The sequence below is a fragment of the Zingiber officinale genome, chromosome 10B (genome assembly GCF_018446385.1).
Source record: "Zingiber officinale cultivar Zhangliang chromosome 10B, Zo_v1.1, whole genome shotgun sequence".
In the NCBI taxonomy this organism is placed as follows: Eukaryota; Viridiplantae; Streptophyta; class Magnoliopsida; order Zingiberales; family Zingiberaceae; genus Zingiber; species Zingiber officinale.
This window is the reverse complement of record NC_056005.1, coordinates 10,440,803-10,463,488: the sequence shown is the minus strand read 5'-3', so window position 1 is coordinate 10,463,488 and position 22,686 is coordinate 10,440,803. Positions and strand designations below refer to the sequence as shown.

At 37.4% G+C, this 22,686-nt stretch overlaps 1 protein-coding gene across 2 annotated transcripts; it reads left to right on the top strand.

Moving 5' to 3' along the window:
- Nucleotides 1-7,579: 7,579 nt before the first annotated feature.
- LOC122029482 (probable amino-acid acetyltransferase NAGS1, chloroplastic) lies at nt 7,580-19,893 on the top strand. 2 transcript variants are annotated; one of them, XM_042588481.1, is made up of 10 exons: nt 7,582-8,075; nt 10,285-10,372; nt 12,052-12,260; nt 13,270-13,418; nt 14,794-15,214; nt 15,576-15,673; nt 16,134-16,245; nt 16,415-16,574; nt 18,996-19,068; nt 19,619-19,893. In XM_042588481.1, exons 1-10 carry the CDS (start codon nt 7,731-7,733, stop codon nt 19,776-19,778), a joined length of 1,815 nt encoding a protein of 604 aa, XP_042444415.1. In that variant the 5' UTR covers nt 7,582-7,730; the 3' UTR covers nt 19,779-19,893. The 2 variants fall into 2 exon arrangements, with proteins under 2 accessions (XP_042444416.1, XP_042444415.1); XM_042588482.1 differs by lacking the exon at nt 16,415-16,574 and having other exon boundaries at nt 7,580-8,075; nt 19,619-19,835.
- The last annotated feature ends 2,793 nt before the right edge of the window (nt 19,894-22,686 follow it).

Here is a 22,686-nt window from a genome sequence, read left to right as displayed (position 1 = left end):
AGCTGTAGCTGCAGATGCATACAAGCGTTGCAGTCTAGCAGTTAATGGAAAATAATACATCACCTTCCAAGCAATATTTTTCTTTTTCTTCCCTGGTATGCGAGTACGATGCTTAAAACACGGGTGAGTACATAGTTTACATTCATTCAAATCACTATCTTCATTCCAAAATATCATGCAGTTGTTTATACAACAATCAATCTTCTGTACAGGCAAACCTAAACCTCTGATCAATTTCTTTGTATCATAGAAGTTATCAGTCATTATGTTATCAGCAGGGAGCAACTCTGACATCAATTGACAAATGTCATCGTAACACCTTTCTGAGAAATGATGTTCTGCTTTCATATTCAATAACCTTGCAGTAGCTGATAGTTGAGAATGATCAGAAGGAATACCTTCCCACACTTCTCTTTCACTAGCCTGTAACATTTCATATAGTTGCTGATATTCAGGGGTTGGTATTTCATCTATATTTGAATAATCAACTGCATTCATCGCATCTTGAACCATTGATTGCATTGAAATATCAATATTATTTGATGTTTCAGGAGCGGTAACAGTAGTCCCAGAAGATGAACCAGCAGAAGGCCCAATTGGTTCATATAAATAAGCCTCTCCGTGACAGTACCAATTGTAGTAATTTGGCACAAAATCATTTCTACATATGTGCATTTTTACAGTATCCTCATCACGAAATGCTCTATTTTGACATTTTTTATGATTGCAGGGGCATCGTAACTCGGCACCATTCATACATTCTGGATGACTTTTAGCAAAGGTAACAAACTGGTCAACTTCAGCAATAAAATCCTCTCTAATAAAACCATTATCTAATCGATTGTACATCCAAGCTTTGTTCATATACATTGTTATAACCTAAAGAGAATATAATTTGAAACATTATTAAACTTATATCACTTGAAATAATTTTAAATGCGCACAATTTCATCTCACAATCATCGTATCATATTACAATAAATCTCCTCTACACTAAAGCAAATAAATGAAACTAATATATCTCCGAAATGCAAACTATAAAGTAATGCCCGTTTCGTTCAAAACCAATACGAAGGGACTTCTTATTGTTGTTGAACAACTAACATATCATATATCCGAATTCAAAGTGAAAGTTTAAGCAACAATTTCTTTCCAAGCATTAGAACTTTATACGACTAAAGAAAGAAATAAGGGCAGGTTACAATAAAACACTAGTACCAAGGAAGAGAGCTAATAATCCAATGATCCATTACATAAACAGAATCAAATGATATATCGTAGTGCAGCTGAAGATTTGCTACAAGACAACTTTTTCTAATTATAACATTAAAAGAGAATACAAGCTTTCGTGTACATATCAAGTTTGCATCAATTTCAATTGGTTTGTTCAATAGCAGGATAATTTAGATATGGAGGAGAATGAACAAAGTGCTTAACAGTTAACACTAACTTTATCAACTTCACTTGGCTGGCCGCGATTAGGCAGCGAGCAGGTTCCTGCGACCGCTGTGATGCCGCAAACAGGGGAATCTTGTCTGCTGCAACTGGCTGTTGCGAGGACATTCCTGCGGTGGGTGGCCTGCCGCGAGGACCTGCCTGCGGTGGGTGGCCTGCCGCGAGCAGGCCGCGGCGGCCAGCTGGCCGCGAGCAGGCCGCGAGCTGGCCGCGAGCAGGCCGCGGCGGCCAGCTGGCCGCGAGCAGGCCGCGGCGCCCCGCTCGCCGCGAGCAGGCCGCGGCGCCCCGCTCGCCGCGAGCAGGCCGCGGCGCCCCGCTCGCCGCGAGCAGGCCGCGGCGGCCGCCGGCTGTGTGAAAACGGAGAGAGAGAGGGGCACGGAGCATACCTGACTGCTGGTTGCAGATGCCGGTGAACGGGAGGAGAGGACGCGCTGGGAAATCGCCGATCGTGGACGGAAATCGCCGAGAGAGGAGGAGGAAGCAGATCGCGCGAATAGGAAAGCGTCCGATTTGGTGCCCTAATACTGAAATACCGACGGAATTATAATTCCATCGGTAACTGCCGACTGATTACTATTCCGTCGGTAATTAATTATTCCGTCGGTAATTACCGACGGAATAATTAATTTCGTCGGTAAGCAGTGAAGCTTATAAGTATAGAATTTTTGCGGGTTTAAAATTAGCGGATGTGGGCGAAAACTCACCGACGGAAATATAATTCAGTCGGTGTTTCCCGACTGAATTCTAGGTCCGTCGGTAATTTACGAAAACCGCTAACCCGGATCTTCCAGATCTGTTGCCTATCGTTCGTATTTCCGACTGAATAAAATTCCGTCGGTAATTGCCGACTGATTATTTATATCAGTCGGCAATTACCGACGGAATATAAATTCCGTCGGTAATATACGGACGGAATTTATATTCCGTCGGTAATATACGGACGGAATTTATATTCCGTCGGTAATTGCCGACTGATATATATGCCGTCGGTATATACCGACACAATTAAATTCTGTTGGAAAACACCGACGGAATATAAATTCCGTCGCTACGCCCGTCGTTAATTACGGGTATTTTTGTAGTGGAAGTTGATGAACACATAAAAATTAGTTTTATATCAATCCGAGGTTATTTAGTCCATCAACTGATTTTGTCCGAAACTGATTAATGAACCAAATGACCTCGGATTGACATGACATTAGTTTATATGTATTCGTCTATCTATCATATGAACTAGTTTAATGGACCACGTACCTATTTCCCATTTGACCATATACCCATTTCCCATTTTAGCCCTATCAGTCAACTAATTTTTGTATCAATCGAATCAATTTTGTTCTGTATCAAAGTATTAAATTATTGAGTAAATTAACTGGCTGATTTTTAAATCAGTCGACTGTTTTGCATTTTTTTTATTAAAGTCGATTTTAAATAAAATTATTTAATGAACCAAACGACCTTATATTGTCCTCAAATACTAATTTGATGTAATATATTGAGAGTAATAATTTTTTAAAATAAGAATATATTTGAAAATTTTAATTTATATTTAAAAATTCATTACTCTCAATATATTAGGTTAAATTGATATTTGAGGATATAGATATAATCAAGAGAGGTAGACAAACACATAAGAACTAGTTTCATATCAATCTAAGGTCATTTGGTTCATCAGCTAATTTTTACCCAAAATTAGTTCCTATATATTCATCTACATCTTATGATTATATCTATGCCCTCAAATATCAATTTGATCTAATATATTGAGAGCAATAATTTTTTTAACACGAAAATATTTGAAAATTTAAATTTTTGCTCAAAAAATTATTACTCTCAATATATTGAATCAAATTGGTATTTGAGGGCATGAATATAATGAGCAGAGGTAGATGAGCATATATAAACTAGTTTCATGTCAATTCGAGATCATTTAGTCCATCAATCAATTTTAGACAAAATTAGTTGATGGACCAAATAATCTCGAATTGACATGAAATTAGTTCTTATGTGTTTGTTTATATCCCCTGCTTATATTCATACTTTCAAATATCAATTTACCTAATATATTGAGAGCAATTAATTTTTAAATACAAATTATTTTTTTTAAACATATTTGTGTTAAAAAAATATTACTATTAATATATTGGATCAAATTGATATTTGAAGGTATTAATATAATAAAGAGAACTAGACGAACATATAGAAATTAGTTTTATATCAATTCGACTAAAAAAAATTAATCATAAAGATAAAATGAAAAATGAAAATATGATTTAATAATTTTAAAATTATCCTATATTATTTTGTAAATTTAGAAACTTACTTACCTGATTCAATAAAAACAGACAGTTACTTTTTTTAATATTTTTAGCTACTACAGTCCAACGATGTGCAGTGCTACATTTTAATAATTTCTAGTATGATTCTTAGCCAAGGCGCACAGTAGGATAAGGATGTTGGCTGGTGGGTGATCCTCTTATTTATATTTTTGGATTTAACTTGAAAGCTTGCAGAAAATTTTTGTCAGGTTTGTCCATTACATTTTTTGTTTCAAATAAAAAAAAAAATCTATTTTTAATATTCCTATTCATGGCGACTATATTGTTTTTCCTTTTTCCTAATTTTTTTTTCTTCTTCTATGCGTAGGATAACCCCAAATGATTATGGATTTTTTTTTAACAAATTAGGACTCTTCCCTCACCGTCCCCATCAGGATCGATTCATAACTATTCCTTTTACTATAAACGCTTACCTAACCAACACTTAGATCCAGCTCTACCCAAACTTTTTTAGTTTATCCCAACATTATCCACTTGTCTAACTATTGCTAATCGGTTTTTAGATATCAAACGGATCTTCAGATGGTAATCTTAGGGGCGTTTGGTTTAGGGAAATAGGGGTGGGGAATGAGAATGAGAATCATTGATTGTCATTGTTAATGTTTGGATTATAGGAATAAGAATACAAATAAGGGAATGAATCCTTGAAATTGGGCAATGACTCATTCTCATGTACCTCCTCTTCAATGAGTCATTACCCTATTTTCATAAATCAAAATATTTCCTTATTTCAAAAATACTCTTGACCTAAGACTAAAATTTTCTCCCTTAATATCAAATATCAAAATATATATATTTATTTTTTCTTTCATATAATTTCTCTCTCCTTGTTCTCTCTTATCATATTTTCTCTTTCATCTTGGCCCTGGGACGGGTTGGCGGGGCGCTGGGGGCGAGCGTATTTGCCTTTTTGCCACCAATATTTTCTCTTTCATCATTTTATCACACACTTTCTCTCTCCTTAATCTCTCCTATCACACTCTCTTTCCTCTTTTTTTCTCATTACACTTTCTCTCTCCTCAATCTCTTCCATCGCGCTCTTTTCCTTTTTTTTCTCATCATACTTTCTCTTTCATCATACTTTCTCTCCTCAATCTCTCCCATCACACTTTTTTTTTTCTTTTTTTCTCATCACACTTTCGCTCTTATCACACTTTCTCTCTCCTCAATATCTCTTGTCACACTCCCTCATTTTTTTCCTCAACACACTCTCTCTTTCATCATACTTTCTCTCTCCTATCACACTCATTATTTTTTTCCTCATCACACTTTCTCTCTCATCATACTTTCTCTCTCATCATACTTTCTCTCTCACCATGTTTTCTCTCTCCTCAATCTCTCCCATCACACTCTTTTTTTTTTCTCATCACACTTTCGCTCTCATTACACTTTCTCTCTCCTTAATATTTCTTGTCACACTCCCTCATTTTTTTCCTCAACACACTCTCTCTTTCATCATACTTTCTCTCTCCTCAATCTCTCCCATCACACTCACTATTTTTTTTCTCATAACACTTTCTCTCTCATCATACTTTCTCTCTCACTATGCTTTCTCTCTCCTCAATCTCTCCCATCACATTCTTTTTTTTCTTTTTTTCTTATCACACTTTCGCTCTCATCACACTTTCTCTCTCTTCAATCTCTCTTGTCACGCTCTTTTTTTTTCCTCAACACACTTTCTCTTTCATCATACTTTCTCTCTCCTCAATCTCTTCAATCACACTCACCGTTCTCTTTTTTTTCTCATCACATTTTCTCTCTCATCATACTTTCTCTCTCACCATGCTTTCTCTCTCCTCAATTTCTCTCATCACACACTCTCTCCTCTGTTTTCTCATTATATTTTCTCTCTCTTCATCCTCTCCCATCATACTTTCTCTCACATTATATTTTCTCTCTCATCTTCTCTCATCATGCTCTCTCCTATCACACTTTCTTTTATCATTTTCTCTCATCACACTTTCTCATTACACTTTCTCTCTCACCATACTTTCTCTCTCATCATTCTCTTTCATCATATTATTCTCTCACATTTATTTTTCTCTCACATCTATTTTTTTTTCTATTTTCCTTTAAGGGTAAAAAAGAAAATTTTGATTTATTCCGATAGAAATATGCAACTAACCAAACATTGCTTTTAAGAGTGATATCCATACTCATACCCATTCTCATTCCACAATACAATGATTCACATTCTGATTCCTATTCCTAGGAAAGAACCAAACAACCCTTTAATATGGTTGATTTACATTCTTTTGCTATCTGATTCGTTACCGTACCGGCTGCTCTAGTTAATTGTCCATCATTTATAAGTGTAATTTCTATTTTATATATGACCATATTGGCATATTGATTAAAGTACTACAATTATTTTTAAAATAATTTTGATCAATTCATAAAAAAATATTGATAAAATTTAAATATTTTTTATTAAATTGTTTTAAAAAATTATATAATAATATTCTATATATAACAATTTTATTAAAGAAAAATATTCCAATTTTCATATTATAATAACTATAAAATAATAGATATTTTTAATTAAAAAAAACAATATAGTCAAGCGTCTTTGTATTTTTTATTTTTTTAAATATACGATTTACATATGGCCTTTTAATTTGTATCCTTTTTTTATTCCTCTAATAAATTTAATTAATACACACTTAAAAATCTTAGTCAAATGATGTTCATTTTCAATGTCGCTAAGTGGATTTGATAATCCCAAAAAGAAAAAGTCATGTTCTTATCACTTATTTCCTCCACTCATTCTCAGCGATAAATGTTTCAACTGTAACAATCACAAATACTTCTAATGTCATCTGACGAGATTTAAAATGACTATAACACATATCATTTGCTACAATCCACCATCCTAAATTACAATCCATTATTCACACTACAACTTAAAAAAAAAATCTCTAAACTTATATGTCCAATTACATGTTGACATCTATAAGTTTAGAATATTTACATAAGTTATCCTATTAAAAAATTTTATCCTAAATTTTGGATAGAATAGTTAAAAAATCTTTACATAAATAATAAGTTATCCTATCCATGTTCTAAATTTAAATTTGATGAATAGTGGTTCCTTAAACTTAGAGAATGAAAATTCTATTCTAAAAATAAAATAATATATATATATTTTTTATCTTTTTTCTTCTACTCATTTTTTTCAATCTCTCTCCTTCCATTTATTTCATAAATATAATAATAAAAAATAGAAGAAAGATAATAAAATAATAAAAAATTAAGGATGATGGAAATTTTAGGATAATTAATATAACGTGTAATAAAAATAATTATTTAAATTTAATAAAATAAATTATTTATTTTAAATTTTAGAAACTGATGTGGTCATGGATATGTCCACTATGATACTCTAAATTCTAAATTAAAATAAGCACATGATGTGTTGGCATAAATTAACCACCTGTCCAATTTAGATTTCGTATCAAGTCCCCAACCAAATCAAGGTCAAACAAATTGTAGTGGACCTATGTTTTTGTTACATCTCATTGATCCAAACTTAGGGCCCACATGAAGTCCACGTCTTTCATCAATGTCTGCCACTAAAATGTGATGAACGGCAAGAAAATTAACGGCAGGAAAATTAACTCATAATAATTTTTATCTTGAATTTTTAAAAATTGAAAAATTATTTTAAATTATTATTATTTATTATTGTAATTTATTTATGAACTAATAAAATTCAACAAGTGACTTATTAATTCATGATAAACCCATAAATAAAATGATTAAAAATCAGTAGATATGCATCCCGCCAAAATCGTGCATCCTTCGCCAGTTCGCGTCCTCCTTCACCGCGTTCCGCAGTCCTCCACCTGTCTCGCTCTCTACTCCACCTCGTTCACTCTCTAGGGTTTTTTTGTATCTTCCGCTTTCCTCCTCCTTCGGCGCGATTGCAAGCTCGCAATGGCGGCGTCCGGCTCGAGACCCTGGATCGCCGGCGGAGGCGGCGCGAATCCCAACGGTAACTTGCCTCGGATTCCGGTGGCGTCGTTGCGTTATTTACCCCTGCAAAGAGGATTTGCTGAACGGTGGATTATCTCGCTTCGGTGCATCTCTGATGGGCAATCCGTCAACGGAAGCGCTGGCGAGGTCTCCAGCTGCAGCTATGGCAGAGCGGAGGAGAACGAGAGCTTTGTGCGATGTTTCCGACAGGCATGGCCCTACATAAAAGGGCACAGGGGGAGTACCTTTGTGGTCGTGCTATCGGGGGAGATCGTGGACAGTCCTTATTTGGATAGCGTTCTTCAGGTATTGGCGTTTTGTCTCCGAGTAGCCAATTACAATTTCTGATCTGCTTTCGAGATGACACAGAACAAATCTAGTTTCACTTTCTTAAAATAAAATGCCTAAAGGTTTTCTCTGTCTATTTGATGTCATTTGGAGTTCTATTAAGGTTGAGTTGCTTCATTTTTAGTGATTATATTTGGCGTTGGAAGCGAAATTTCAGTTTTTTTTTTCAACGGTGATTAATCGAGGCTTATTTATGCGATTTTTTGGAATGAGTTCCCTAGGAAAGCAATAATCCTCAGAATTGCATATTCTTTTTATCCTTCGTCTATAGAGAATTTATGAGAACTGAAGGGCCCAGTCGAAGTATTGTGAGCCGCAGCAGTGTGGCTCCTTTTATTTTATTTTATTTTTCTACCGATTGGAGTGTGATGGTGACATCGAATCTGAAAGTTTGGCTATTGAGTGAATTATGTCAGAGCATCAACACTAGCTTATGTAAAACCAATTACTACCCTAAATTTTACATTTTTTGTAAAAAAAAAACGACTTACATCATATTCCCTTTCAATTCTCTAAATCTAGATTTATGCTACGGTGCTTCTCCAATTACAGAGGATGAAACTCTCTACACTAAAAATAAAATAATATTTCTTTTCAATCTCTCTCCTTCCTAAACTCTCCACTATTACAAATATAATAATAAAAAATAGAAGAGAGAAGAAAACAATTAAAAAATAAAGATAATGAAAATTTTAGAATAGCTGGTGCAGTGTGTAGTGAAAAGTGATAGTCTAAATTTATTAAAGCGGGCGGTTCATCCTAAATTTTAGAAATATGATAGAGAAACCAGTGTGGATGCTCTTATAATAGAATTGTCTTGTGTACCTATGAAGTGCTGTCTGACATGTAACTTATTGTTGAATAACGATGATAATGTTTTATTTAAAGTTTTTGTCTTGACTATTGTGTGGGAAAATGTTCCAATAATAGACTAAATATGTGTGGTTCTCATCTTGTTCAAATGCCAGTTGATGGTCTGTGTTTAGCTTTCTCCAAACAAAAATATGGAGTACGAAGACTTAGTGGTTCTCTGTTTTGTCACAAGGAAATTGATTACTTCTTTTCACATCACATTTATGTGTCTGATGCCATTTTATTGTTTAACAAGACATTCTTTCCTTCGATTAGAATCTTGTTCTACACCTGGTGGTACTACAGTCAGTAAGTATGTACTGGATTGATTCTGCCGAGCTACAAAAACTCGCGTATGTCAGTTGGTAGAACTTAATTACTTGGTAGTTGGTAAAGGCATGTAATGAACCTATTGAATGTCCTATATGGCTTGCTAAATGGCAGATATTGCACTTCTTGACTGCTATACTTCAGTATACTGATGGTATTGGGCAGTACAACTGTGAAAAATGGAAACACAAGACATAGCAGATGGATTTTAGCATCCTAGATGGCTTTTTGTTTTTTCACACGTTAAAAGTCTATATATGCCAATATATATGTATATATACGGGACGTTTATTTGTTAAATTTAAGCTTTCATTTAATCTTTTTTTGTTTTAATTTAATCTTCATTAGATTAGGATTACATTTCATGATTTTTATTACAATTAAACGCTCATAATTTAGCTAGGTGTTATTAGAATGTATCTAGATCTTGCTTGATTATTTATTTCATTGTATACATTTAATCTGTTTCAAAGGGTAGAAGTAAACTAATAGTATGCCAACAGAGAGCTTGTACCAGACAAGTGAGTCGGTTCAATCTGGTTTACTGGCTCATGCTTGACAAGCTGATACCAATGTGCTTGATCTGTGTATAAACTGGTTTAGTGGTTATCACTTACAAGTTGATGTCTGTTTGCTTTATCTTCATTAAGTTGTGTTTCAATATGAAATGGAACACTGTATAGTTTGAAACTGAGACTTGGCAAGCCAATCTCATAGTTTTTTGTTTGATTTGAATATTGAACGATTAATAATATGCTAATTATGTTTCCTTTTTAAATACATGGAGGAATCTTTAAGCCTTTCTCAAAGGAATTACACCAGTAAGACATCAATGCAATAAAGTTTGACTACATGGCTCCAAGTAATAGAATCTTAAGAACAACTTAATTTACTTTCTTTAGTACCTTTTGGCGCCTTGTGTTGCTAAAAAAGTAAAAGTATTCACTGATTGTGTTCAGTAAACCATCACTAATGCAACTTGCAGGATATTTCTCTCCTTCATGGTCTTGGGATCAAATTTGTAGTTGTACCTGGAACCCATGTCCGAATTGACCAGTTGTTGGCAGAAAAAGGTATTATTTTTCTACGTACTTTTGACTCTAGATTATCAGGACTCCTATTCTTCTGTTACTCTGCAAAATTTCTCGCCTTATCAGAAAATGCCATTTCCTCTGTGTTCCAGAGGAAATTTTGGTCTATTTCTACTAACTTAGCTTACTATAGATCTGCACTCTTTAATGAACTTTTTGTTGATGCCATTTTCTTCTTTGCTGTCATAGTGTTTTGTCACATACCAAGTTTCTGGCTCCTCAATTCATTCGCGTTGACACTGTTTGCCTCTTTCAAACAATGAGAAATGCATAGCTGATATACTTTCCAATTCTCTCAAATTGTCATCACTTATCTTTTTTTCTTTTGCTAATGAACTCCAATGGAAACTTGGGTGGAACAGAACTTATAGAAGTTTGGTTCCTTTTATTCCCCCTCTTAAAACATTAGAGAGCTAGGAAACCTTATCTAGTGCGACAATTGGAATTCTCCCAAGAAAGATTAGGATACATCACCAACTATTTTCCATCTGTGCTTCCTCCAAAAATTAAAATTCTTGTAACCTATTTTAGAAAATTTTTAAAATAATCTGCTTCTATTTGGAAGAAACTCTCTGAAATCTATACAAAATGATTCACTATAACAAACTGGATCAGTTAAATTAAATGCCCAGGTCAATTTATAGGCTTGACATTGGAACTTATTAATAAGCAGATGGATATTTTACTAATATCATAAGTTTCTTGTTGAATTACTCATTTTGGTCCATCTCCATTATTGTTCTCCTCCCTCCATGTTCAGAGTAGTACCAAACCACAGCCTCCTCTGTTTATTCTTCTCTTGTAACTTAAATATAATCTTGCACGCTTTTGTCCTATCATGTCATAAAGAAAGTAAAAGAATGCTTTGGCATAGGTATTGGTCCTATCCATGTATGACCAAGTAGAAGCTCCTGAACCTGTCCAGCTAATCAGGTTACCTTTCTTATTCAAGGATCTCCTTGCTGAACAGACAGCCTTCTGAATTAGATGAAACTTGTGCGGGCATTCTGGATATTACTTATAATAACAGAATTTGTTTAAAGGTGTTTTGTTTTTTGATACTCTCCAAATGCTTTCTACAAATCAATATTGCAATGCAATTTCCAACTATCATCTCAGATCTATGACATAATATTAGATCAAGTCAAAGGTCCTATGAATGTGCTGAGATTTGAGAATGCAAATTCCTTCAAAGACCACGTAGATACAGCAGGTGCCTTATGTTAGCTCAGCTGATAGGGACATTAAATGTCAGTTGAAGTCAACCCGATTCACTGTTAGTTCAACCTCACAACTTTCAATTAGAATTTGATTTGAGCTGAAAGCAAAATTAAATCAAGCAACAATGTTCGTTGACACCCATATAGTCTCAGAATAATACCAAACTCAAATAGAAAGTGGTAGATCAGTTTAATGTAACATGGTTTATCTATAAAAATTCCCTATTTAATCTTAATTAGGCCCTATTTATATCTATTTAAATTAAATTCCCAGAATATTTTAGCACCAATGTGTAAAAGTACATGTGTTCTTAGCGAACTATGTCCTTGCTCTACGAATTATAATAATTGAATACATATGATGCTTGCACATCTTAAGTTTTGAGATATTTATTTAAATTAGACCAAGCTGCTGTGCAAAATTAACTTTTTTTTTTTCAGGTATCAAGGGCAAGTATGTTGGTACCTATCAAACTAGTGATTCTAAATTACTAGAGGCTGCAATGGAAGTAGCTGGAAGAATTAGTCTTGCTATAGAAACAAAGCTGTCTCCTGGACCACCTATATTAAGTCTTCGTCGACATGGTGACAATGACCGTTGGCATGAACTTGGTGTTTGTGTGACAAGTGGTAACTTCCTTGTAGCTAAGGTAATTTTACGTGAAATAGATATGTACTTGCAAGTCTCTCATATCATATGCTTGCTCCATAACTAAACGCATAAAACTTTACCCCTGTTTTGCCTTTTCCAGTTTACAATGAAATCATTTACAAAAGAGAGCAAACACCTTCCTTTTCCCTTTGTATTATAACTACCAGAACATACTGAAAGGATTCTGCTGAGGGGGAATGGGTAAATACTGAGCTCAAGAGATATGCACAAAAAACAGATATTATAGAAAATTCAAGCTTAATTTAATTGGGACATATTGCTTCTCTTCTTCCATTGGGTGGCTTATAATTTGGGAAGCTAGCAACTAACAAGCACTATCCTTTGTAGACGTGGATCACAACTTCTTAGACTGGAGGAGTTAACCTACAATCCTAAATGCCTCAACTTCCAAAATTTAAGTCACTTCATTGAACTTCAAAAGAGCATGATGTGCAATTAAAATCATGGAGCTATTAGAAAAGGGTTTCAATGACCACATAATTGAAATGGTTTAGAAGAAACACAAGATTCAGATGTGTTGCCTCACGTGGCCAACAGCTTCCTTAGTTGGTAACAAAGAAGGAATCTTAGGAGATACAAGGATTTAATCTGCTTTGACAGTAAGTTGAGAGGAATATACTAGATTATTTGATTGAAAGTGTACAATTACACCTCTACATAAGGTGCCAACGTAATACCTAATAACTAAGTTTATTCCATGTGGAACTAAACCTATATATTCTAGCAACACCTGAGACAAAGATTATCATCTTCTTATCCATTTTAGAAATTATTTTAGATATAGGTCTTTTACTTTTTTTTTGTTCTTCTTCTCTTTTTTACCCTTGAAAACAAGGTTTTGAATTCCTTGTGACCTTGTTCATATTTCCTGCAATTTCCTCTTTTTTTTTTTCTCGGGAAATTTGAGGACAATTTTTTTCTCTGGATTTGTTCTCTAACTTCTTTCTAGTGAGGATAGGTAACTTGCTGCCGATCTCATGTTGCAGAAAAGAGTAGTTGATGGTCATGACTTTGGGTCTACTGGTGAGGTGAAAAGGATAGATGTTCTACGCATACGAGAATGGCTCAACAAGGAATGCTTAGTTATACTAAGCAATCTAGGTTGCTCTAGTGCAGGAGAAGTTTTAAATTGCAAGTATGACAATTTTTCTTTTTCTTTTTCTCTGAAGAATTAAATTTAAATCCATGTTCATACTTCCTGCAACTATATTCAATCCAATGAATATTAACAGTTCTGTGGTTATCTTGTAGATGAAACCATTAGTGAATTATTATTATTTTGTAAATACTCACATTCTTATGTTTTGTAGATCCCTTCATGTGCTCACCAGAAAAAAATGCACCTAAAATTCTCTAGATCTAGTATTGCCAAATAAGTTGGCACATGTTTGTCTTTATTAACAATTGCTTTTTGTTTCTGAGCATATTGGTTATTTTTAGTCCATCGAGGGTCATAGATATTGGGTTTGTGTGCCTTTTCTGGCTGTGCACCATATTGAAATCCTTTCTATATGTGCTGACTGTTTCTGTGAAATTTTAAATTGCACGTGAATTTTATAATTTCCCTCATAAAAAAGGCCTAGTCCTCAATGGTCGCCAGCCACAGAGTGATAGAGAGCTTATAGAAGGACCTGAATCTGCTTCAGTTCTTTGTTCAGTTTGAACACCAAATTTGCAACTAAGTGCAAGATAACTATTTCCAATCATGAGGAAATGGCTAACAGTTGAATGGCAATCAGTCATTGTAAATACTTTCTGTATCCATATAAAGAGACAAATCATAGTCTTTTAGATATCTGGACAAATTCTTATAGTTTGATTGGTCAAAAGATCTATAAATTAGTCTTGAGAGTTGAGGGTGACAAACAGGCATTCTAATTTGGTTTGCTGAGGGATCTTTTCCTTGACTGTTGTCTTTCCTGGTTATACATCTAATTTCTGCATTTTTCATGATCCAGCACAAGATCAAAGTTACCACATATGCTTGCTCAAATATACTTTTTCTTTTTGTGTACTCTACACTGACAAGTCTTGTGAATAAATGATCAAATTGTAGATGCCTTGCTCAAGCAGGGTTAGCATTTAATATCCACCAGGAATAAAATAAAGAAAAAGGAAATAGATTTCAAAATTTCAATGCGGAGATCATTCTTTGGTTCTTCCCTATGAGTAATTGCCATATTTGGTTTTTGTATTGTAATATGTAAGTCTAGAAGTGATTTTTGGCCCATTTAACTGACTGAACTTCACACTTCTGCAATTATTTGTCAGGTCTATAACTACTGCTGTTTTGGTTTTTGCATATTTGCAATAAAAACCTGATAGTCATTATGGTGGTTATTCTGGAATAAATCCTGGTTAGAGAAAATTGATAGCCGAGGTTAATATGTAGCTGAGTACTCTTCTCTTGTTTCTCATTTAAGCTTTATGAATCTAGTGGCTACATTTGAATATTAATGATGCCTTCTTTGCTGCCATTGAGGAACCAAAATTTTTGTTTGATTTTGCAGCACTTATGAAGTTGCTGCAGCTTGTGCACTAGCCATTAAAGCAGACAAGCTTATCTGTATCACTGATGGCAAGATCCTTGATGAACAGGATCGTCCTCTTCGTTTTATGACACTCGATGATGCAGATATGTTGATCAGGAAACGCTCAAAGCAAAGTGCAGTAACTGAGAATTATGTCCTGGTTGGAGGTGAAGAATTGATTTGTTCTCCAGGCTATATTGATTCACATCAAGAGAATAACCTCTCTTGGAACGAAAAAGCATATAATAGAAGGTGTAATGCAACATTTCATAACGGTGTTGGGTTTGACAATGGGAATGGTCTATGGTCTGGAAAACAGGGGTTTGCTATTTGGGGAGAACAACCGGGTAGGTTAAGTGGTTACCTCTCTGAGCTGGCAGCTGCAGCCTATGTGTGCAGAGTAAGTTCTCAAAGATGTGAATATCTTATTCCTACCATCATTGTTTATGTTTATAGGATATATAAGCCTTTGGAGCCATCTGTTTTACCAAATTATTCTGTTAAATAAAAAAATGCATCCTCAATGACTCATTGCCCATAGTCCCATCTTTAAAAGCTCCGAACTTCTATAGTCCTTAAAGTACAAGGCACCACATTTGGTAATTAGTCTCACAAAGTTGATATCTACCTACCTTCAGTTTCTCCAATCAAATCCAGTTTACTGAAGCATTTCTTAAGCAATTTTGTGTTGGAATTGACTTTGGAAAACTCTTATGCTCTTTTGAAGCTTTTATATTCAAGCAGATCATTTGTCTTTGTAGGGTGGAGTTCAGAGAGCTCACATAATTGATGGTACTCTTGGTGGGTCCTTGCTGCTAGAATTATTTACCAGGGATGGTGTGGGAACAATGGTGGCCAGGTGTGTATGCATCCTGCCAATCCCTTTTAGTGATATTTACTGGAATAACATGATAAACCAGAGTTTATAGCATGATCTGAACAATTGCACTTAAAGCTTTGGGTTGATCAAATTCAGTTTGTTCACTAAGCACACTTGTTGTAATAGATTTTCAAGAAACTATGAGCTAGGATAAAAGGTTCAATTTATTGCATTAAGAGACATCTTGGGAATTGAGTAGTTGGGGTCAAGTTGCAATACGGCATGCCAAGGGTAGTTAGTAAAGATTTTAGTTTGTGATTTGTGTGCCTTTTCTGTTTCTAGTCTCAACTTCTGTAGGTAAAATTTGCATATGAGAACTACATTATTCTATTGAACTTTGAGTTCTTGGAACTTCTTTCCTATTTAGATGAATTGATGAAAGTCTTCTTTCAGTTCGAGACTTTAATCAACTCTTTTTTTTTCTAATAATAAACGTCAGTGACGTTTATGAGGGAACACGATCGGCTATTGCTGCAGATCTTCCAGGGATTAAAAGAGTTATTCAGCCTTTGGAAGTATCGGGTGTACTTATCAAGAGAACTGACGAAGAGGTTTACTTTCTTGTTCCATTTGTTCTATTTATGTTAGAAGTCCAAGTTAGATATCCTTTGTTATCCTTTCATGATTAATATATAGATGGAAAACTTTTGACATCTAATATACTCACATAATTAACAATGGTATGCTGTTTTAAAGTTTAAACCTTATTGTCCTTTTCAGCTTCTCAAGCAGTTGGATTCGTTTATAGTAGTTGAAAGAGATGGTTCAGTAATTGCTTGTGCTGCTCTTATTCCCTTCCCTGATGATAACTGTGGTGAAGTTGCTGCCATTGCAGCATCTCCAGAGTGCCGGGGACAAGGACAGGGAAGCAAAATGTTAGGTACTAACTTCTCCTTTTTCTAAAGATTGGGCTTTGAGTCTTTATATGATCATCCTGTTGGATAATTTGTCGGAGATTTTGGGGAATTAGCCAAATTTAAATTACATTGAATTAAATTCAACTTATCTATCGAGATGACCTGAACAGATAATCTCAAGCTGCTAGCAGGGGTTGATTTCTACCAAGTGCTGATTGCGGAGTGACTGAGCAAGCATAGTGTCCGGGCCGATCGGCCGAGTGGGAAGAGCATCCGAGCGGGAAGATCGACCGAGCAGGTAGAGCGGGAAGAGTGTCCAAGCGAGCAGATCGGTTGAACAGGCAGAGCGTTCGAGCGGACAGATCGATCGAGCGACAGATCAGCTGATCAGGACGAACGGCCGACCGAGTAGTGCGGTCGAACGAGCAGAGTAGTAGATCAGGCCGAGTGTCTAGATGGGCAGAGCAGCTGACCGGGTAGAGTAGCCTTTCAGTAGAAGGCAGGGCGGCCTGAGCGGGTAAGGTGACCGAGCGGGCAGAACGACTGAGCGGGTGAATGGACAGAGGCTTGTGATGGACGCAGTTTCCTTGAAACAGATTCGCCCCACCTCCGACTGTGCTTCGTGGTTTTCTCGGGTCATTTGTTTCCCAGGATACAATAGTTAACCTTGATTCCCACTAAGCACTGGTTGTCACGGTGAACTGAGAGGTACCCGACTATTATCACAAGTACTCCGCCGAGCAAAAGATGTACGACAGAGGAGGGTAACGAAGGTGGAGAGCTTCTGCTCGTGTGTCATTTGCTTGTGATCGCAACATCCTTATATAGGAGCTCAGACTAATAGGCAACGTTAATGATCGATTAATAATCATTATTCGCCGAGTAGTGAAACACCCACGTTTCACTCGGTCGTTTACATTCTGTATCAATCCTTAAATTTAACGCATCTGTTACATACCTAAATAAGTAGCAAAAAGATTTATGTGGCAAAATGTTGGTTGTTCCACTTGGGCAAATTTTGCCCCGACCGATCCGACATTCGGCGTGCGCAGGTAGTGCTCGCACACGAGTCAATTTGGTTCAGTGCAATCACGGGTACTCCGCTGAACAAGAGATGCACGATAGATAATAGTAATGGAGGTGGAGAGCTTCTGCTCGTGTGTCATTTGCCTGTGATCGCAACCTCCTTATATAGGAGCTCAGACTAATGACCAACGTTAATGATCAATTAATAATCATTATTCACCGAGTAGTGAAACACTCGGTCCGACATTCAACGAGCGCACCTACGCATGAGAGAGAACCTCTTCCTATGCATTTGTTCACATTATCAATGCATGTGAATCAATATAAACCAACCAACATGCCTTGAAACTCCCAATGTGGGACTAAAGTCTCATTCACAGTGGAGCTTCTTTCCTCTTCCACCCCTTCTCCATTCACATATATTCAACACATCCTTACATTAATTAAGTGATATTAAACCAATAAATTAGGCTTATGATTAAGCATTTAAGCTTCAATCTTTTTATATATATTCCTTACGCGAGTCAAATGATGTTAGGCCAATAGATTTGTTTTTTTATGTTCTTTTAGGGTTTTGGATTTAATGAACATAAGTTCCATTTAATACGATTTGGGCTTTTTGGAAATTTAATGAAGCAACGACCAATGTAGTGGAATATAAATTTGATCTATGCCATGTGTTTGTACTTATTGTTTTGGATTCAGAACATACACTCAATTAAAAAAAATGGCTGAATTTTGGGGAGAAATATATTCAACCATTGTTTGCTGATTTCTTCATTTATCAGGCTAATCTTGCACACTTTTATCATCGTAGTCTATGGTTCCCAGCTGGTGCAAGGGCGTTCTTTATTGTCAATGTCATCTCATCGTGTATTAATGCTAGAATGCTTTAGCTTACCAAAACTTTGAAAATTGGCATAAAATAACTCAGAAATTAGTTGACAATTGAAAGGAAAGGATGCATGTGATAACATAAAGCTAGAATGAATCTAGTGATAACATGGGTTGAAATCTTGTGTCATGCCGACCAACACAACCTAAAAATATTTTAGTAAGTAACCAAAACTTAATATTGGATGTATTATCTCTCGTGTCAATTTTGTCGTTCTTGCCAATGAGTATGTCAACATGCAACACATGTTGGTGTGCTTGCAAATGTCAAAATGCGTGGAAATGAATTCGGATGAGTTCAGCTAATGCTTGATAGTTTTTAATTTATACCATGTTTTTTTTAATAAAAAAACAATTAAATTGATTATCTAATTCAATTGTAAAAGTTAATAAAGTACAAAGTAACTGTGAAAATCAAGAGTAAAAGTAATTTGAATTTGTCTAGACAAAAAAATTTAACAAAACTTATTTTTAATTCACTCATGATAAAATGACCATCAACTCTTTGCTCCTCATTCATGCAGACTTCATTGAGAAGAAGGCATTATTGCTTGGACTAAAAAGACTTTTCCTCCTTACAACTCGTGCTGCAGACTGGTAAGTAAACTATGCACTTGCTGTCGAAATCTCCTGATAACCACGTAACACGTAGTTAATGGTTAAAACCAAGAACTGTATTATATAGCTTAAGCTGGCAATACACTTTCAGAAATTTACTGGTGTTTGTTATGATTCTTGTCAGCTCCTGAAATCATAAGTAATGACCCATATGCGTCTGCATGCCCTCACTGTTTATCTGTTTTCTACCTTTGTTACTACAGTGGTTGAGAAGGCAATCTTGGATCCTAGATACTCTATTTTACAGTCCATTAATAGTCTCGGAGACCCCATATTGCTAACTTAATGCTAGAGAAGGGCAATCCAAGATCCTGGATGTTCTATGAATTCCCCAAGTTAAACAACCAAAATTTCTAGCTACAATGCTGTTTTTTTTTTCCCTCTTGCTGTAGTACATATATTATTTGATGCTTGTTCCTATGCCTAAACCTTGTCTAGTTCAGCATCAACTGAGAATTAATTTTTTAGTATAAGATCACTTGTGGCTTGTTTAATGGAGTCCTCTGTGGTACTCATCGACATTCTATAGGTTTGTGAGACGTGGTTTCACAGAGTGCCCTGTCGATTCAATTCCAGCTGAAAGGAGGAAACGCATTGATCTTTCACTTGGATCAAAATACTACACGAAGGAGCTCCAAATGGAGGAAGGCGGCATCACTATTAGCAAATTTGCACTAGGCAATAGATAAACATGTATTTCTAAATCAACTCAGTTTTCAGTTTAATTTTATCTTCTGTTCCCTAGATGAATTGTTCGTATTAAGTTTGTTTTTTCATGGTCCTATAAAGCTCAAGTTAATTGGACATGCTTTCTTCGATAAATCTTTCTAATGGGAGCTTTAAAATGGTCGTGTTTACTTGACATATTGGTATTGTTTTTTCATGTCAAATGTTTCTACGAATTGAAGTGTATTGTTGATCGTGTTTGAAAGTGGGGGAAATGACCTTCTGGTTATAGGGCGGTGTCGAGGTGATTTCGATGTTGACCGTGTGAAGATTTTGAACTGGAGTAAAGTGACATCGAGCGAACCTGCGCAACAAAGATAGGAATTGGGAGAAGGAAGCATTAGTCATTAGGCTAGGGAAGGGGTTCCTGGCATAGATACTCCAACGTTCAAGTCAGAATAGTAGTCGAGTGAAATATGTTGGTACAATATTCCCTAGGTCAAGGTTGACTTGGTTAACTGAGTTTGAATTGGGTCAAGCTTGAGTCTTGATGTTTGGGTTTCGATATTTGACAATACATGGAGATTGCAGGGGCAATTATTCATGTGGGGAGATTGTGGTACAATTCCCTTTTTGGTCAAGGTTGACCAGTTCAGATGTGAAGGAGAGTCAAGTAGGTCAAGGTTGACTGGATACTTGACTGGAAAATCCCGGTGAGTGAAGCCAGGTGAAAGTCTTAACTGGGAAGCTAGGCAGAAGGAAAGTCCTGGTGAGTGAAGCCAGGTAGATGGAAAGTCCTAGTGAGCGAAGCCAGACAGATGGAAAGTCCTAGTGAGTGAAGCCGGGCAATGGAAAGACCTGGTGAGTGAAGCCAGGCACGAGAAAATCCAGATGGCCAATGGTGACCGGACATTCGGTAGAAGGAAGTCCAAGTGGGTCATGGAGGACCAGACACTTGGCACGAGATGATAAGTCCAAGTGGGTCAAGGTTAACCGAACACTTGGCACGAGGAGAAAGTTTAGATGAGTCAAAAGTTGACTGAACTCTTCGCGGTCGTAAGTCCAAAAGGGAGTTGACATGGAACTAGGAAGTTCAGATGTAATAAACTTCCGAAGGCCATAACTTTTGACTCGGATATCGGAATGAGGTGATCTCGGATGCGAAAAGAAGCTAATTCCAAGCTCTACACAGATTTCTGGGTTTCAATCGATTGGCCAATTGATTGGGGGATTCAATCGATTGGTTGACGTAATTTTGTGCAGAAATGAGCTGGATCGATTGGCTAATCGATTGAAACTTCTCCAATCGATTGGTCAATCGATTGGGAGAGTTTTTGAGCGAACAGTGAACTTATGAATCGATCAGTTGATCGATCAGTTGATCGCTAGAAATCGCTCGAGAAGCCTTGAATCGATTCAGGGTGATTCTAGAGAGCACAGAGGCACTCTGGATCGATCGGTTGATCGATCCAAAGCCTCCTCAATCGATTGGGAGCAATTCAATCGATTGGGATTCAGTCGTTGGCGCATGATCCGGTGGTAAGGATGGGGGACCCTCATGGGCGGAGGGTCAAAGACACGTGGAGGTCAACCCCAAGTTTGCGCCGAACAAAGGATGCCGGCCGAACGGAAGGATGCCGGACCGAACGGAAGCATGCCGGGCCGAACGGAAGGATGCCCTGCCGAACGGAAGGATGCCGGGCTGAACAGAAGGATGCAGGGCCGAACGGAAGGATGCAGGGCCGAACGGAAGGATGCCGAGCCGACCTAACATTCGGCCAGGAGCTTCCCGGGCCGGACAGAAGACAACCCGACCATGGGCGGGTTTCCGACGCTCATAGTGAAAAGGGTCACTTGGCCGAGCGGATAGCCCGCTCGGCCGGAGCATAAAGCATCGTTGCTGTGGAACACTCTCAGCCGAGCACCCGGTCGGACCGATACCTACGCCCGGTCGGATCTATGCCTGCCGAGCGGCTGGCCGCTCGGCGTGGGAACAGAAGAGACAAAAGGACAAAGGAAACATCTCCTGACAGCGGGTATGTTCAACGACCAGGCCATACGCAAGATCTTACAACAGAGGATCCCGCTGTCCCATCATAGATGTGCTCGGACTGTAGCAGTATGATGTCAGGTAAGCTCTTTTGACAAGCCCATACCGAGGTATGGACAGAGGACACGTATGCACCTTGGTATATGTGCCCGAGCCTCTTCACAGCTCTATATAAAGGGTCCTCACCCTTCGCCGGAGGTACGCATTCTTGCAGATTCGGAGCCACTTCTTTGTTGTCGAGCTTTGCCTGACTTGAGCGTCGGAGGGTCGTCGCCGGGAACCCCTTCCCGGCCCGACTTCCTTGCAGGTTCGCCGGATGTTCGTACGACCGGTCGGAGATCTACGTCAACGACTCGAAGAGCACCACGTGCCCAGCGTCCGTTGATTCAGCTTTCGGACAGGATCAATTTAGCGCCGTCTGTGGGAACGCTCCTGCATCCGATCGGAAGCAATGGACGAAGCTGGACGACAGCACTCGGTGATGCTCTCCACAGAGGAGCTCGACGCTTTGATCGAGACAAGAGCCGCCAAGCTTGTGGAACAGAGACAAAAGTCGCAAGCCGAGCGGGCTGAGCAGCAGGCAACATCAGCATCAGGCGGCCGAGCGGAAGCACCGCAGGCCACAGTTGCATTCCATCGGGCCCTATTCCGCACTCCTCCTGAAGCCGCAGCAACTAATCATGATCGAGGATCTTCTTTAGATGAAATGCCAAGACGAGATAGCAAAAAAGGGAAAGCCCCCCGAGCGGATGCCTCGCCTGAGCGGAAGACCGTCGAGCTCCGACGTTAAAAATCGAGAGACGAGCCAGCGTCTATAAACCCTCCGAGCGGAAGACCGTCGAGCTCCGACGTTTAAAATCGAGAGACGAGCCGGCGTCTAT